The 17,201-nt window shown below is 31.6% G+C and overlaps 2 protein-coding genes across 2 annotated transcripts in view; one reads left to right on the top strand and one right to left on the bottom strand.

Moving 5' to 3' along the window:
- Positions 1–11,518, top strand: part of LOTGIDRAFT_229439 (hypothetical protein) — a gene marked incomplete at both ends in the record, with an annotated part of 16,821 nt that extends 5,303 nt beyond the window's left edge. Inside the window, 18 exons of the mRNA XM_009065428.1 lie at positions 227–369; positions 620–746; positions 1,653–1,760; positions 2,198–2,256; positions 2,871–2,967; positions 3,582–3,706; positions 4,677–4,902; positions 5,295–5,426; positions 5,617–5,666; positions 6,265–6,383; positions 6,794–6,848; positions 7,301–7,406; positions 7,798–7,885; positions 8,414–8,535; positions 9,447–9,527; positions 9,900–10,007; positions 10,780–10,874; positions 11,416–11,518. Of these exons, the coding sequence (XP_009063676.1) occupies positions 227–369; positions 620–746; positions 1,653–1,760; positions 2,198–2,256; positions 2,871–2,967; positions 3,582–3,706; positions 4,677–4,902; positions 5,295–5,426; positions 5,617–5,666; positions 6,265–6,383; positions 6,794–6,848; positions 7,301–7,406; positions 7,798–7,885; positions 8,414–8,535; positions 9,447–9,527; positions 9,900–10,007; positions 10,780–10,874; positions 11,416–11,518 (1,944 nt within the window). The remainder of the gene's footprint in view (positions 1–226; positions 370–619; positions 747–1,652; positions 1,761–2,197; positions 2,257–2,870; positions 2,968–3,581; positions 3,707–4,676; positions 4,903–5,294; positions 5,427–5,616; positions 5,667–6,264; positions 6,384–6,793; positions 6,849–7,300; positions 7,407–7,797; positions 7,886–8,413; positions 8,536–9,446; positions 9,528–9,899; positions 10,008–10,779; positions 10,875–11,415) is intronic.
- Positions 11,519–15,773: 4,255 nt separating this feature from the next.
- On the bottom strand, positions 15,774–16,960 carry LOTGIDRAFT_154922 (hypothetical protein; the record flags this gene model as incomplete). Its single annotated transcript, XM_009065427.1, has 3 exons — positions 15,774–15,865; positions 16,240–16,413; positions 16,744–16,960. 3 exons carry the CDS (start codon positions 16,958–16,960, stop codon positions 15,774–15,776), a joined length of 483 nt encoding a protein of 160 aa, XP_009063675.1.
- Between the last annotated feature and the right edge of the window lie 241 nt (positions 16,961–17,201).

The raw sequence follows: 17,201 nt of genomic DNA, 5'->3' as shown, positions 1-17,201 counted from the left end.
GAATCATCGTCGAAATGTCGCAAGTTATTTATTAAAGTAATTGTTATCCATATAATTGTGTTCATGTTAACATCATCAATTACTAAATGCCACTCAAGGAAGTGATCTTATGATGTCTTTGGTATTATTGGTAACAAATTCTTGTACTCAATTGTACACAACTCTGTTGTTAGATTAAATTCTGACAATAGACATGCACTCAAGTTTATTTATTTACTTATTTCAGTTAAAAAGTATGTCAGCTATACATCAAACACAACAGATAATACAAACATTATTAGGTACTAATGAATTTGTGGGTGCCTTAGATCTTATATCAACTACACAAGATATCTTAAATCAACATTTAGCTGGTATACACAGTTTTAGGTAGGTAATAAGCCATTATTTTGACAATGTCAAGCTATTACGAACTTCGTACTTATACCTAGACTATAAAAGCTTCTGTTCTTGTTTCACAGAATGTAGCCATTTAATAGTATTGTGCGCAAGCCAGTCTAGCCAATCAAAGCTCTTGACAGAAAGTCTGTAAACAATAGTTGAGGAGACGAATTATTAAATCATCAATATGTTCAAAAGAAGCCTAAGAAATCAAACACATATTATGTTTTCTATTTAGACACCTGGGTTCTCAGTTAAGCGAGTTGGAAAAGTTAATAGATAAAATGTTACAGGCTGATTTCTGTAAATATATATCAGAGGAACTCAACAGACCTGTTACTGATTTACAACGTTTAGCTGAAGAGGTAAGACACACCTGATGACATTCTTTGATTGAGATTTCAACTGCATGTAAACTGATATTTCATTTTGTGTCAATGAAAAGTGAGTTATAGATATAAGCATTGAAAGTGAAATATCATCATACTGTGATATTGTTATTAGCATCACTGCCACCATTTTCAATGCTTCAAACTTATGTGTGTCCAGAATTATCTACATTTGAATGTTAAAATGACGACTTGTCATTTTAAAATACTCAGTGATATATAGAAAAGACATAATAGAAATAGTGAGTAAGAATCCTAGTTTGAAGTATTTGTTCATGTTCATGTAAACAAAACACAAAAAAAGTTTTGCCGCTGTTTGTAGAGATAAGAACACAATGGGCCATATGCAGCACTCTTACCTTGACTAAAGTTTAACTTTGGCCTAAGTGAAACTTACCAAAGTTAGGAGTAAGGCTTTCTTTTTTTACATTTGATAGTCCAATTTAAGCTCGACTTTCGTAAAGATCGACCGGTGCATACCTAAAGTTCGACTTAAGTCTAACTTTAGTCAAAGTGTAGGTAAAGTACGAGTACTGCATATGGCCCAATGTTTCCAAATAAATATTCCAAAGTAAGGTTTGATTTTTCTCTCGGTTCTATTCTTTAACGAAAATCTTACTCAATTCTGTACCAAACATATCAATCAAAATATGTAATGGCTCACTGCTTTCGTTTTGTTTACATTTGCAAACAAGGCGTCATCATTTGTTTCGATTGGCTGAAATTTTGCTACCAAGACAGTAGAGGCAATTTTGATTGGATGATATTTAGATATGAATACATAATTTTTCTCACTTGTATTACCACAGTTTCGAGGAAGTATGACACATGGGGGTGTGGTTTGGACATGATGCAATAATGCTTTTCTAACCTCTATTTCAGGAGAAGCTAGTATCAATAGTATTTGGAATGCTCAAACAGAATAATTTTAGTTTTATTGACACTTTTAAAGATGAAACTTTTACATCAATTAAAGCTATAGTTAAACAAGTAGGTGTTCTTTTTGTCCTTTCCCTCTTCTCTATTGCTCTTTAAACAGAATTTATTAAATATTAAATGCTCATTGTGAAATTAAAAGAAGTATAAACGTTTGAGAAGGGTTCATACATGTGTTGCTCCACCATTTTGAATTTTGTCTACACCTACTTTTTTGGTACAGGTAGAACATATTCTGAACCCTGTTTAAAATGTTTTTTCTAGACTTTCGCTTAGTTCCACAAATTCAGAATAAGCAGAGCTCGCCATGGTAACAAATATTTTAAACTTAATTTAGAATTTTTAGCCAGTTTGTAAAGATTCTCAAGCTGATGAAAATTAATCTCTATGTCCTCAAGGAAACATTTGTATTTGAATCAGATTATTACTGATTTTGACTGATGTTTTAAAATTGGTAAGAATTTGACTAAAAATGTGGTTATATATTTTAGACTGTAGTAGAACATGTATGTGTATTAGATGATGGAGATAGTGATGGTATTGTAAGAGGGTAAGTTTACTTAAAGTACTTATTACATCTCTTCTCGTTCCAATATATGAAAATATTTTTAGTTTAGCATTTTCCTCAAATTACATAGTTATTGATTTATTCAATTTCTGTAAGTCCACTGATCAAGTTTGAGAATTTGATTTTATGTGCTTTCTAAGAAGTAGTATTCCTTTAACCACAAATGTGAAATTTCAGTTATTTGGTATAGTAATAGAGAGTAAGTTACTGTAATCAATAAGGACTGGATCATATACCGGTATCATGATAAATACTGGTATAGGAATTTATATTGTTAGTTATATTGTTTAATTATAAAAAAAATACCAAAATATCGCCATGATATATCAACAAATTTTTTTCCACAAAAGATTATCTACACGATTTTAACAAGTAACTTAATATTTGAGACAGATATTTTTTCATGATATTCAAGACTTGAGTTTTTTCATGATATTCAAGACTTGAGTTTCTTCATGATATTCAAGACTGAGGTGTTTTTAAGAGATATTTATTGGTTTTTCTTACATTTAAAATTTTTAGAATGTCAAAAAATCCTTTGACCTTGTCTTTTAAAATTTTTGAAATAATAACAAAAATATTGTTTTCATTTTCAGACTGGGAGACCAAATGAGATTATTAGACTATCCTCAATGGACTGATTTATTAAAAGACTTATTTTCTAATTTATTAGTAATATTAGAAAGAGCTAAGGTAAGAGTGTGAATGAAGCCTTAATTGAAATCCGGTTAATGAATAATTTTATCAAACTTTCAGTAAGAATTGTTGATAGTATACAAGTGACTGAAATAGTTTGAACATATCAGACTTTTTGAGATATTGAAATTTTTTTTGAATTGTAGTGATTTTGATATATGCCTACTTCACTGTTTATGATATTCTAATATAAATTTACAATTTTGTTTCTTTCTTTTTTCCTTTATCTTTCGTGTCCATTGTAATCTAACCAGTTTTTTTCTGCTTCCAGTTCTGGTGTCATTACTTTTAACCAATCAAAGCGTGCCATGTAGGACCTGGTTTTTGATAACAATGATGAACTGGAGATAGGGAAACCCAAGAGGCTGTCATATTGCTTATACTTATAAAAGGTCTTAGATGACATGCTTTGATTGGTTAATAAAAATAATGTCATTAGAACAGGACTATGGTAGAAAACTTGTTACATTACAATGGTCACGAAATAAATATCACAAAAAAAAAAAAAATTATTTAATTTTATTAAAAATGATCTTAAGCAATTTGCTTTGAATTTCAAGTTGGAGAAATGATATATTAATCTTTTTAATTCTATTATTTTCAATTTGAAGGCATTTAGTGGTGTAGTTAGTGATGTTATTGGTATATCTGCTGGACGGACTAAATCTCCCAGTCCAACTATTTCACCTATACATAAACCTAATTTACAAGAACCTACTCATATAAATGTTCCAGTGTAAGTTTCAAAACCTTCTTAATTGTCTTGCTATCCTTGAAATTCTGGGACTTGATCACATGATAGGTCAAGATACCAGTAATACTACTGTTCAGTGAAATCATATGCCTAAAGTCCAATGTTGAAACCTGATCTCAAAACTATTGGCAAAACTAGTAACTTGCTCTCGTAATCAATAAATCCCAGAGCAAAAACTCAATATAGCACAAAAATAACATCAGTGAATCATGAATTTAAACTTACCTTGATTTTCCAATTCTTGTTTCCTGTCTTCATTAGCCCACATGGTGCAGAAAAGTGGGATGAAAAACTTCATTTCATTTCCAATTCTTGTTTGCATAAATAAGGTATTAAATTTCCTAGTAATAAAAAACAGAGAGAAATAAATTATGTTGCATTGATGATATCTTTAAACAACTAGGTCGTAAAAATTAATGAGGAGAGATCATTTATACACTGCAGACTACCCCTTACCTTCTGTTAAAGGGACAGATGCAACATTTAATTTGACCAATCATACTTTAGTCTCAGAAACGGGAATTGTTTAGCTAAGCCAATCAGTTATAGTGTTCACAGCTCACCGTTGAAATTTGAGCCTTCAAATCCATGTGTGTCCAGAATTATCCGCATTTGAATGTTAAAATGACGACTCGTCAATTTAAGATACTCTTTGATAAATACAATATATACTTATATACATATAGTGAGTAAAATTCCTAGTTTGAAGTATTTTTGAAGGAATTATGGGTTTTTATAAAATTTCAAGTGCTTCTGAAGACTATTCAAGACTAAAATCAACCTCCCAAAAATGACACACTTATCCCTTTAAAACAAAAAATAAATTTGAATGTACATAACAATAAAAAAGTATTAAATCTAGTATTCTGTTTCAAATGGCTTTAATGAATATTTGAATATTTGTGATAGTGATAGTGATATATGAAATCTATATGTTATGTTCTTTTTCTAGTGACTCTGATGTAGATATGAATCTATTAAGTGATAGTGATTATATGAAATCTATTGGTAATTTAAATGATATGTTATGTTCTGTTTCTAGTGACTCTGATGTAGATATGAATCTATTAAGTGATAGTGATTATATGAAATCTATTGGTAATTTAAATGATATGTTATGTTTTGTTTGTGACTATGCTCATGATAGATGTGTCAGAGTATTTTCAGCAAGAGCAAAGGTAAGATACATGTAAATTAATTTGCTTAATATGGGAAAAAATTGCTACAGCTGTGTACCTTAAAGATCCCTCAATATATGGAAATCGAAAAAAAAGCAGGCTAATGCTGCTGTCCTGGCAAAATATCCATCATTGCACCCTGCATGGCGTTGCCTGTTTTCATTAGCCCACATGGTGTAGAAAAGTAGGACGACAGTGCAGTTTTTGACCTGTTTTTTGTTTTCCCTACATGTCTTCAAATAAGCGTATATGAATGGAGACAAGTATTGTCTCTTGTCCTAGTTTTTGAGTCCGCAGAATTAGCATAAAGAGACATACCCTTGTTTTATCTTTAGCACACACCCAAATGAAATAGTGATATTGTGATAAAGGTTAATATTATTGTATTGTAGGATGGGTTTTTAGAGAAGCTATCATTAAGTGAATTTGTAGCACTATCAAGATTAGTAGAAGACTTTGTTACAGATTGTGAGAATATTTGTGGTAGAAAGAGTATATCATTACGAGCTATCTTACAAACACAGGTACGCATATTATATATATATCATTTGATTGTCTTTTGAAAATAGTTATTATTTTTCAGTTATGCCGTCTCAATTTTAGCTACCCATAGCACATTCTAAAATAAAAAAGCCTACTTAGGTTTCAGCTTGAATTAAAGAACGAAAGTATTTTACATTTAAAATCATTGTGTAATCTTCTTTCTCTTTATAGTCTAATAGATTTATCTGTAAATTCCATGAGGAAAGAAAATCAAAATTAAGGTGGGTAATTCATTATGAGAGAAAGTGATATTTGAAAAACCATGTTCAAAAAAAAAAATCCTCAGGGTTTAATTAAAGAATGATGTAAATGATAGTCTAGGCTTAAATATGTCATTTGCCGCCATTATTAATTCTGCTGACAGCTATATTTGTACTTCTAGGACTTTAAGTGTTCATTATCACTAAAGTTATATGTTTATTTCAAATTAATGGGACATTATGGTGGGTTGACTTGAGTCTTGAGTATATGTAAGAAGTATTAGAAATGTAAGGAAGTCGCATAATTCCATTAAAAATGTCTTTTCTAATACAACCTGTCTTTTTTAACTTTCAAACACGGATAATTCTGGCTGTGAACACTATTACTGATAGGCTTAGCTAAAAAAAATTCCTATTTCTGAGACTAAGATACGCTTGGTAAAAAAAATGGTGCATCTGTCCCTTTAAACTTTTAATTGGGTACTTTCACTTTAAAGGGATATATTACCCAAATTGTTTTCCTCTAAACAGATAATAAGATGACTATATTATCAGTAACATTCATACAAAATTTGTCTTTTTTGAAATGTTTAAAGGAAGAATGTATATTTATTTGTAGTTTAATATTAGACAATGAAAGATGGAAACAAGCTGATGTACCAGTAGAATTTCAAGATTTAGTAGATCATATCAGTCAATCAGGTTGTTTAACTATACCAGAACGTAGAAATGATTCAGGTAGGTTATATCAATCAGTCAGGTTGTTAAACTATACCAGAACGTAGAAATGATTCAGGTAGGTTATATCAATCAGTCAGGTTATATCAATCAATCAGGTTGTTTAACTACACCAGAACGTAGAAATGATTCAAGTAGGTTATATCAATCAGTCAGGTTATATCAATCAATCAGGTTGTTTAACTATACCGGAACGTAGAAATGATTCAGGTTGGTTATATCAATCAATCAGGTTGTTTAGTCATACCAAAACATAGAAATGATTCAGGTAGGCTATTTAACTCAGTCAGGTTATTTAACTATACCATTATGTAGAAAGGTTATATCAATCAGTAAGGTCATGTCAGACGTAGACATGGGCAGATACATGAAATTCATGAAAATTGAAATGCTTGTTCCTTTCATTTCAGACAGAAAACCTCAAGAATATTTATTGGTTGATTCAGAAAAATTTGCAGTTGTTGGGTGGGTATTTCTACTGATTCTTGCGAACATTTTAATTGGCATTTGAATTTTATATTTTTAAGGGACAGATGGGCCATTTTGGGGGATAGTTTTTAGTCTTGAATATATGCAAATAGTCTTCAGAAGTACTAGAAATGTGCGAAAATCACTTCAAACTAGGAATTTTACTCACTATTTCTATAAATATGTCTTTTCTATATATCACAGAGTATCTTTTCTTGACAAGTCGTCATTTTAACATTCAAACGCGGATAATTCTGGACACACATGGATTTGAAGGCTCTAATTTCGACGGTGAGCTGAGAACACTATTACTGATTGGCTTTGCTTAAAAATTCCCGTTTTTGAGACTATAGTATGATTGGTCAAAAAAAATGGCGCATCGGTATTTTCAATATAATTGTTTGTTATGATGGTTAACATAGCAATTTGTGTTATTTTTTTTATTTTAGAACTGTATTAATGTTAGTCAAGATGATAGTAGAATATTGTCAATGTTTAGATGACATACCAAACACTGCTCCTGATCTCTTAACTAGACTTATAGAACTAATAAAGGTATAGTTTGATATATTTTTGTATTTCAGAAATTTGTTTGGAATGGGTTTACTGTGTGTATTTGGTTCAATGACTAAATCATGTTGTATTTATCGACATAATTTTGGATTTTTCATGTCATTGTCTTTTACTTACCTACTTGATTTAAATGAGTTTTTATAAAAGATATATAACTGCAATTCAAACAAAACTGCACTTTGGAATTTAAAAGGCCCTTTCAGGTTATCATGGGCGGTTATGACTATCCATAGTACTTCCATAGTATATTTTAGTTGAATTGCACCTTAGTTAGAATTTTAATTCTGAAAAGTGATACATGCAGCTAAAATTGAGCTCTATCTGCTAGGAAGCTAATGATTAAACAACTAGGCTATATCTTTTAATTTTTTAGAATTTTAACTCAAGAACGTGTCAACTAGTCATTGGTGCTGGAGCTTTAACAATGGTGGGATTAAAAACTATTACCACTAAAAATTTAGGTACAGAATTACTTTTTTTTTCTTAATTTTTATACACCCACATTATAATGTGATTCCTACCATGAGAAGAATGTTGGAAGAAAACAACTACTAAGGAAAGTGACATCACTGAACTTCAACTGACATTTCATGTGTGTCTGTCCCTAAGAGCCTTTGTGCTCTTGAAACATGTTGGACTTTAGGACTACTTAGTTTTTTCTATGGCAGATTATTTTTTTGAACGTTGACACATAATAATGTGGTTCTATATTGTTATCGCCCCTGTCCGGCCGTCCGTCCACAATGGCTTGTGAACACAATAGAGACTACAGTTTTTATCTGATTTTAATGAAATTTGGTGTGATCATTTATATTAATGAGATCTTGGACAAGTTTGAAGTTAACGATCTTTCAGTGAATGGAATTTGATTTAGCTTCAAAATTAGTTTGTGAACACAATAGAGACAACACTTTTCATCCGATTTAAATGAAATTTAGTTTGCATAAATGGGTTTAAATATTTATGTTATTTTGCTATTGATATTTCAGCCCTAGCCTCCCGCTGTCTTCAATTAATAGTGCATTACATACCAAAAGTCAAAAACCATTTCCAAGAAAAACTACCCCAGAAAAACCAAAATATGCTCAAATACTTTGAACAGGTTGTGAATGTAAGTAATAAAATCCCATTCTCATTTCATCTATCATATTACTAGTGTCTCATAAATACTGTTTTCATTTTTTTCTGGCCATTACAATTGTCCAGCAAATATTTTGTTTTGAGAATTCTATCGGCACACTAACTATTGATACATTTATTTTTTAGGCCCATAGTTTTCTTTGTGGATATATACCACCCATGTCACTGCATTAGTCTGTTTACATTCTCTCACTTGAAACTACAATTGATTTTGATTGAATTTGGTAGTTGTATGCATAATCAAAGAGTGAAGATCATAGATGTGATTTACACAACTGAGAAAGAAGGCCCTATGACATTGCATTCCTATTATAAAATTATAAGTTACGCTCGCTCGGACACTATCAATTTGATCTATATATGAAAGTCAGTAACCTATTTATTTGAGCACCTGTATTGTGTTGCTATGACAAATACTGTATATTTGCATGTATAATGCACAGTTTTTAGCCTAAAAGGGCTTGCCAAACTGGGGGAGTGCATTATATACAATGACTAAAAATGGAGAATTTTTCTCCAGATGTGTCCCAGTTAATATTGAGGATCAGTTATTTTGTATAATCTCTAAATGACATTTAGAAGTAGATAGAATATAGAGCAACAAGTATATATATCTATAACTCCCTAAGATTAGTGATAAATAAACAATATTAACAGTAGATAAAAGCTATCATGCTAAGCACTAATGAATAGATGATACTGGGCATGTTAATCTTCAACCTTTAGTATATCATCTTGAAGTCAAGACAGGAAAACAATCTTGACAAACTTAAGTAGGGTCACAAACTGAATTAGATCAGTAGAGCAGTAGAATAACTACATGTTTCAGGTTCTGTCTTAATATTTCTATATATTATGTTATGAGAATTTAATGTATTGTAGGATTATGAAAATCATATAGAAGAAATAAATAACAAGTTTGTTTCTATTATGGAGAAAGAATTAGAAAACAGATTATTTAAGGTGATTACAGTTTGTACCTCTGTTTTATTTCTAAGCAATTTCAAAATATGATTTATATATGTTTTTCCTCAAAATATGTGTCAGAATGCACTAAACTATTCTATTATAGGGAACCTAACCGTTTGGTGCTTGTTTTCACCTGTTTTCAGAAGGCTAGCGACGCCTTTGATCGTATGCTATTTATCTTTGAGAACTAAAAATATTATCAACAAAATTTACCCTTACAACTTATTGATATCCCTCAGAGAATACTAAATGTCTTTATGCGTGAGAAACATTAGCAAAAATCATTTATTTTTTAATTGAATCCAAATGAAGATCACATATTTTGGAATTTGACACATTTTTAAAGCATATGTTTTAATATTTCAGTATGAAGTTAAAGCACCCATGCCATCAAATTGTTTTCGTACTATCTGTAAAAATAATACTAAGTTACATGAAGCTTTAATAGATATATTACCAGTATCTCAGGTTAAGGTTAGTCCATTTTATTATATGAATTATACCCTCTTTCCAAATTGTTCCAAAAGTTATATTGGATGAAACTAAAAAATTTTTTATTTCAACCAATCTGAGTAAAACCTGATAAAATTTTTGTAACTATTTTCTGACATTTTTGTCTCCATTGTAATCTAACAAGTTTTCTCTGCAGTTGTGTTGTGGTTATTTAATTTTTAACCACTTACAGCATGTCTTGTAGGGCGTATTGTTGATTATAATGATGAATTGTAGGATACAAGCTGCGACAGTGCTGTAATATTGCTCTACTTTATGTTTTGCTATGCAACAATTCTTCATTGTTATCAAGAAAAAAGTCCTAAATGACAAGCTTTGATTGTTTATTAGAAATAAACTATTTTTCTTTTGAAATGCAGTATTCTTAAGGTGTGGGTACACGAACGGTCTTGGTCAGAGATTGTTGTCGCCAACTACTGTCTTGCCAAGAGTTTGAACGACTGGCACGAGCACAAAAAATTGGTTGTTTTCCACCTAATCGATAGTCTCATAAACAGCATGCAATTGAAAATGAATCTGATTGGATGATGATGGTCTGTCTTGTTTGATATTTTAAATCATGTCCTAAACGAGATAATCTTGTCCTGGAAGCACCAGCACATGCAAGATTTTACTCTAATCAGCGACAAAAATCTCTGACAAAGACTGCTCAGGTGCCCGCACCTTTAGGCTAAACTGGTCACTTAACTGGTGAGTAAGTTCTTACCGGAAATGAATTATATTTGTATTGTAGTTAATATTTAAAAGAATAAATGAAGTATTTAAGAGAATATTAGAACAACAATTATATAAATTAGGAGTCAGTAATGATGGAGGACCACAACATGGGTAAGAAACTTGTTCATTTTTATGAATTTGTCTTACCAAATGCCTTATATACTAATTAGAATAATTAATTGCCCACAGGTGTTTAAGTATGAAATTTAGAGTATTCAAAGATAAGCACTTAGTATTACAAGAGTTATGCGAAGGTCCATGGTCCATGCTGATATCCCATATTGCAACTGGTTGACCAGAATGAAAACAGAAGCCATAACTTTTCAGAAATTTTTTTTTTCTCACTTTGTTCTGTGTAAAAAAAAAAGACATGAAAGAAAAAATCAAGATCACCAGACTTTCCCACACCGACCAAGATTAGAACCCAAGACAACCATTTGCTAGATGTAGCCAAGCAAATGACATTATTTCAATGTTCTGTGCTCAAAATTATAATCTGTTTGCCGAATACTGTTAAAAAATTAAAAGATTAAATGTCTTTTTAAGATATCAGTATGAGTTTTCCATCTTTAAGTAATGCTTTGACATACAATTTGATCTCCCTCCCTGAAAATTTAACACTTGAAATGTTTCTTGTTCATTTCAATTACAGGCTAGTGATGTCAGATTTAGTATTTTATTCAGGAAGTTTTAAAACATTAAAAGGTTTAGAGTACATTGTTGTTGATACTAATGATATATGGAGAAAGAGGTGACCCCTGTCTCATACCATCACCTACCGTCATTTTATTTATATCAATTATCAACTCTACATTCTACATTGTGTCTTGAACTGCTTAATAAATAGAAGAAATTTAGCCATGATATGCTAAAAATAGAACCAATGCATGACTTGAGTAGGACAATTGGTAGGACAAACCACTCTTATAACTGTTAATGTTGTGCATCATGTGATACGCAAACCACCTCTATGACATCATAGCTTATCTCTCCTATTCAATGAAATCTCAAGGCTTGAGATGAATGTGGCACTGTGTTTGTATTGCAGTTTTCTTAAAAAAGGAGGTAAAATAGGGCTTGATTATCAGAATTTATTAGGTTTCTTACAATCAACAATGTTATAAAGTTAGATATAGTCTCCTTCAGGTCATTATTGAGATTATTATAGCCCCATTTGTCGTACTTCCGGGTGGCCGTGGTAATACGATTGGGAGAAATAACGTTTTCATATCTAAATTCTCCACGCTCACAAAACAAAGTATAGTGGGCTTAGTTTAATACAGGTTAATAAGACCATGTCAAAACCTGTTTTTGGGATAGTATGAGCCTATAATTCTTGATATTTGTGCATGTTTAAACAGTCCTAAAAGTGGCAATTCCTGGACACTCTGGCCTTGGTTGACCAGTGCATCAAGTTTCTGAAACGTTGCGTAAACTTTACCAAGCTTTAAGCCAATGAAGCAAAAAGCATATTTTATTGAACAATATTTGTTGATTTTATGTTTAACTGTGATATTGCTATAGCTAATTTATTAATTTGTGGGTAAAATTATAATATATAGGTTCAAATAATTTCATCATTTTTGCATTCTTGTATTATATGGGTTCAAAAAGTCTTTCTCATAATAACATATGGTATTAAAATGATAGTTTGAAATCCATTTATCATGTTAATGTTGTTATTTGGGTATGATGTTTACGTATGATATAATCAAAAAATCATTTTCATAATATTGACATGGGATGATAATGATTTTTACTGAACAATCATTTCCATAACACATATGGTTTAAATGATTTATATTAATAAATCATTCTCATAATTCATAGGATTAAAATGATTCTTATTACTGAATAATTCTCATATTCAATAGGATTGAAATGATTTTTATTGAAGAATCATTCTTATATTCAATAAGATTGGAATGATTATTATTGAAGAATCATTCTCATATTCAATAGGATTGAAATGATTTTTATTGAATCATTCTCATATTCTGAAATGATTCTTATTACTGAATCATTCTCCTATTCAATAAGATTGGAATGATTATTATTGAAGAATTATTCTCAAATTCAATAGGATTAAAATGATTCTTATTACTGAATCATTCTCCTATTCAATAAGATTGGAATGATTATTATTGAAGAATTATTCTCATATTCAATAGGATTAAAATGATTTTTATTGAATCATTCTCACATTCTATTGGACTGAAATGATTCTTATTACTGAATCATTCTCATATGCAATAGGATTAAAATGATTCTTATTAATGAATCAATCTTAGATTTCAAGAAATTTGAAAATGATTCTTAATAACCTAAAGTTTGAAATGATTTTTATTGATGAATCATTCTCATACTCCATAGCATCCATTATGTGGAATTGTTATCATAATATAAAAGGAAAATAACTAATAAAAAGCATGATGTATCAATTTCATAAAATAATATGGCACTTCATTGATGAATTTTAAAGAGAAATCATTTTTATAATCCATTATGTATGGCATGCTTCATTACCTTGGTATTAGTATAAACATGAGTTCCTAATGCATTATTGGGTCTGGTTGATTAATCATCTCATTATCTCTTATGTAATCATTTGCATACTTCATGTTTGATAATCATTTCCATAAAGTATACATGTATTGTAAAAGTCTATGAATGTAACAGTGCTAGCCTATACACGCCTTCTAAATAATGCTGTAAAATTCTTGATCCAGTGCACCAAATTATTGGCAAAATGTTCAACGCTGCTACATAAGTCAATGTTTAGCTAATTTGATCTGATTAAAAGTAGAGAGTTATTAAAAAGTAAATTTTTTAACAACAAAATTTGACTTAGTAACTCAAAATTCAATTTAGAAACTCAAAAATGCAAAAGTATGATTTTTAGTTTTTACGTCAATTTTTGGAAAAACATAAAGCATGTTCCGAGGACTATGCTATGCTGTGGGGAATGTCCCCTGAATGAATTTGACAAGTAATTTGTTAGTTTATATTTATTGTATATTTATCATTTTAATTATTCCCATAATTGTTTTATCATTAAAAAGTTATGTTATTTTTGTTACCTTTCTCTCATACCAAGAACGAATTGGTGGCTGTAGCTGCCCAGGTTCCCAAATTTTGGGATTCTGTACTCCTAAGTTCTAGATTACACTGCGACAGATAAATTTGCAGACGATTTGCCGACCTCAGGGGGTGCTCTTCTTCCACGAAAATGGTACAATTCTCTCTGGCTCTCTCTCTGTCAGACGACATGCCATTAAAATCACCCTGCATTTTTTGGACTCGGTTCAGTAAAAAACCAAAGTTTTCATCACAAGATTTTCAGGTATCAGGTTAACTTGGTTTGACCACTGAGCAATGCAATAATGTACTATTTTGGCGTTTCATTGGTAAGAGAAGTCTCTTAAGTTATGCATTCCGTTCACAATTACTTGAAACACCTCAAATTATAGTAGACTGATCGTGTTTATATTTGGATTCGTTCCGGATTTCAAAGTGTGTCCGGGTTTTTAAAAAGTCAACCAAGTTTTATGGTTCTGTATCTGTGAAGAACAATTCGATTTTGTTTTCATTCGAATTGTGTGTCGACAGAATTATATGAGCTCTTGCCGATTACAATGCTGTTGCGCTCACAGAAATATTGAATTTTGAAATTGACACAGTAAGTATATTCTGAATAATGGAGCAAAGATATTGAAAACATAACAGTCCACTACTGAAGACCATCCGATGTTATGTAGACCCTTTTACGCCCAAACGTAACATCTTCTAGCCTCTAGCTATTTTGTTGTCGGCTTTAGTTGGCCTAAAAAACTGTCTAAACAGCTATCATAATCTGGAATTCAGGCAGTTGTTTCGGACAAGCCCTACTCCTATGAATGCGCTTTCGAGCTGTGGTTGGCAAATTTTGTGCTTAACACTGAGTTTTCCAAACCTCTATTAAATATTTGGAATGGGGGTGAGGGCAGGGACTGTGCTTCTTTTTTTTTTATCTATTGTCGCAACACTGTGCCTGTTAGTAACAGACACGAAGCCAAGTTTAAGTATGTCCCAAAGCATCTTTGATGGTCGATATTTTAACGACATAAGAATCTTTCCAAAGTAATCTGCGTAATGGGATATCTCTTTTTCCTGAGAAAAATATTCATCATTGCATTATGTTGCCTGTTTTTAATAGCTAATTCTTGAGCAAAATCGTATCTCTCAACTCTCTTTTTATGTTCTTATATGTGTCGTCTATGTCAAGTATGTTGGTCCACATTAAACAACATCAGATAGACTGAACTGTACACTGGTTCTAACCTTAACTGAGTCCAGTTTTGCGACTGTTATGTCTAATTGTTCTGTAGCTTATTTGGCCTGTGAAGACGAATGTGAAGAAGAAATCTTGACAAGTGAAGAAAAATATGCCAATTTAAATTTTTTTTATTCAAAATATAAAAAATATATTTTCTAAATAACTATTCAATAACAATATTGTAAATGGATAACAAATGTAAATATATGGACCGTTTAAATAACCGTACTAATTTTCCAGAATCTGATATCCCCCCCCCCCCCCCTCATCAAAATGAAACTAGACCCTCTTTTGTTCGAAATGTACCATCATTCATCCAAATCTAAATCTCCCCTTCCCAAAAATTTTCAATTCCAAACGATTCCTCTATCTTTGTCATACACACACATTCACGCACACCCTCACTCTCATTAATACTTTACAACTAACTGACGATTGCTATAAACCCGAAATGTTCAACCAGAGTTGTATTGGTTAAGTTAGCCTGTCATTCTTCCAATCTTGCACTCTTTCACACAAGTTCTCATTCTGACCAAGCATGCTGGCATTGTGCGAAGTAATCTACTGGCTTTTACGTATGACAACCGCTTTAACTCCGTTCCTCCCCAACATTTTCATCTAGCTGTATCGTCAACGTCTGGCAGACTGGTGAGCGATGGACCCAAAAATGCTGCATGGACACCACTATTAACCATTTACTCTTCGGCAGTCTTGAGGCACTTAAAAGATCTTCGAAGGAATCGTCTGCAAGATTTTAAAAATCTTCTTTGACGCTTTTCCGTTTGAACTGAAAAAAGGAAATCAATCAATATAAGAAAGGTACTAGATTGGTTCCATAAAAAGAATCCAATCCCGGTCTACTGACTGTGTTAACCACCCGCTATTCCGGTCTAGCATCTCTTAGTCACACAGTCTGCATATGCCTTTCCCTTCCTTCTTTTTCCTCTAGCCGTATCATTTTTGGGTAATGGATAAAAAATGCAAATGAGAAGAGTGCTGTTGGAAAATTAGAATGGTACTGCCAAGAAATCACACTTTAAGAATTTTTAGTGGTCACCTTATATGCGTCTAAGAGATCTGCAACTATGATTTTGGCAATCCTATGCCAAGTTCTAGCCTATTGTCTGGAATACAAAAACTATAGGCTAGAAAACTTCTTACCTCCGTGATCAGACGTAGCAAGCTCTTCAGTCTGTGTAGCCTTGTTTGCCGTTCTTACAACGTTAACAGAAGCTCCACCGTTCAGACAATCACCCGTTCCACGCATTCTAGAGTTGAAAGTTTCATTACTGTTTAATACTTGATGAACATTGAACTTTATCTCTGGTACTTCATCTATAAACAAATATAAATAAATTTTAAGATAAATTAACGAAGTAGGCTACTAACCGCAAAACGAAACCCGAAATCCAAATCAACATTTTGGCGAAACATTCGTAGCAGCTAATGAAATTTTCACATGAGTAAGTATATCAAATCATAAGTGAGGAAGTATTTCATAATGAAAAGTGGCATCAGGTGTCTAGAAGAGTAAGCATACCCTGCCAAGTCATACAACTTATTCCTTTACAAAATTCGCGTAATAAATCTAACTTTGAATTTCAGATACTTTTTTGCGTTTTCTGTCGTAACAATCAAAATGGTTTTAAATCATATTTAGATTACCTTCATATTTGGAGATCTGTGAAATACCAATTAACTGAAGGAATCTCTGGACAAATCCAGGTTCAGCTTCTACTTGTTTGTCAACTGGTTTTTCATTTAGAAATCCAAAGAATTCTCTCTCATAGTATTGGTACTCTTCTACCGTCATGGGCGGTATAGTGTAATCGGGGATTTCTCCAAAACAATATGGTGGACGGGACATGTATTTCTTAGACATCCTGGAAAAATTGTAAAACGTTCAGATTCGTGAATCAATTCATACCTGGTACATCTGATTTTGGAAATATTCAGATTTATGACATTACGAAAAGTTTCCAAAACGACAATTTTAAAGTATTTGTGTCCATTGCAGTTGCTATATACCTATTATAAACGACAAAATTGAGGTTTTCTGATAAAATTAGACAGTTTGTATTAGTATCTTACCTTAAAATCCAGAAAAATTCGTAAAAATTGCG

Source organism: Lottia gigantea, assembly GCF_000327385.1.
Source record: "Lottia gigantea unplaced genomic scaffold LOTGIsca_7, whole genome shotgun sequence".
NCBI classification, from domain to species: Eukaryota; Metazoa; Mollusca; class Gastropoda; family Lottiidae; genus Lottia; species Lottia gigantea.
This window is presented reverse-complemented; position numbering and strand designations above follow the sequence as displayed.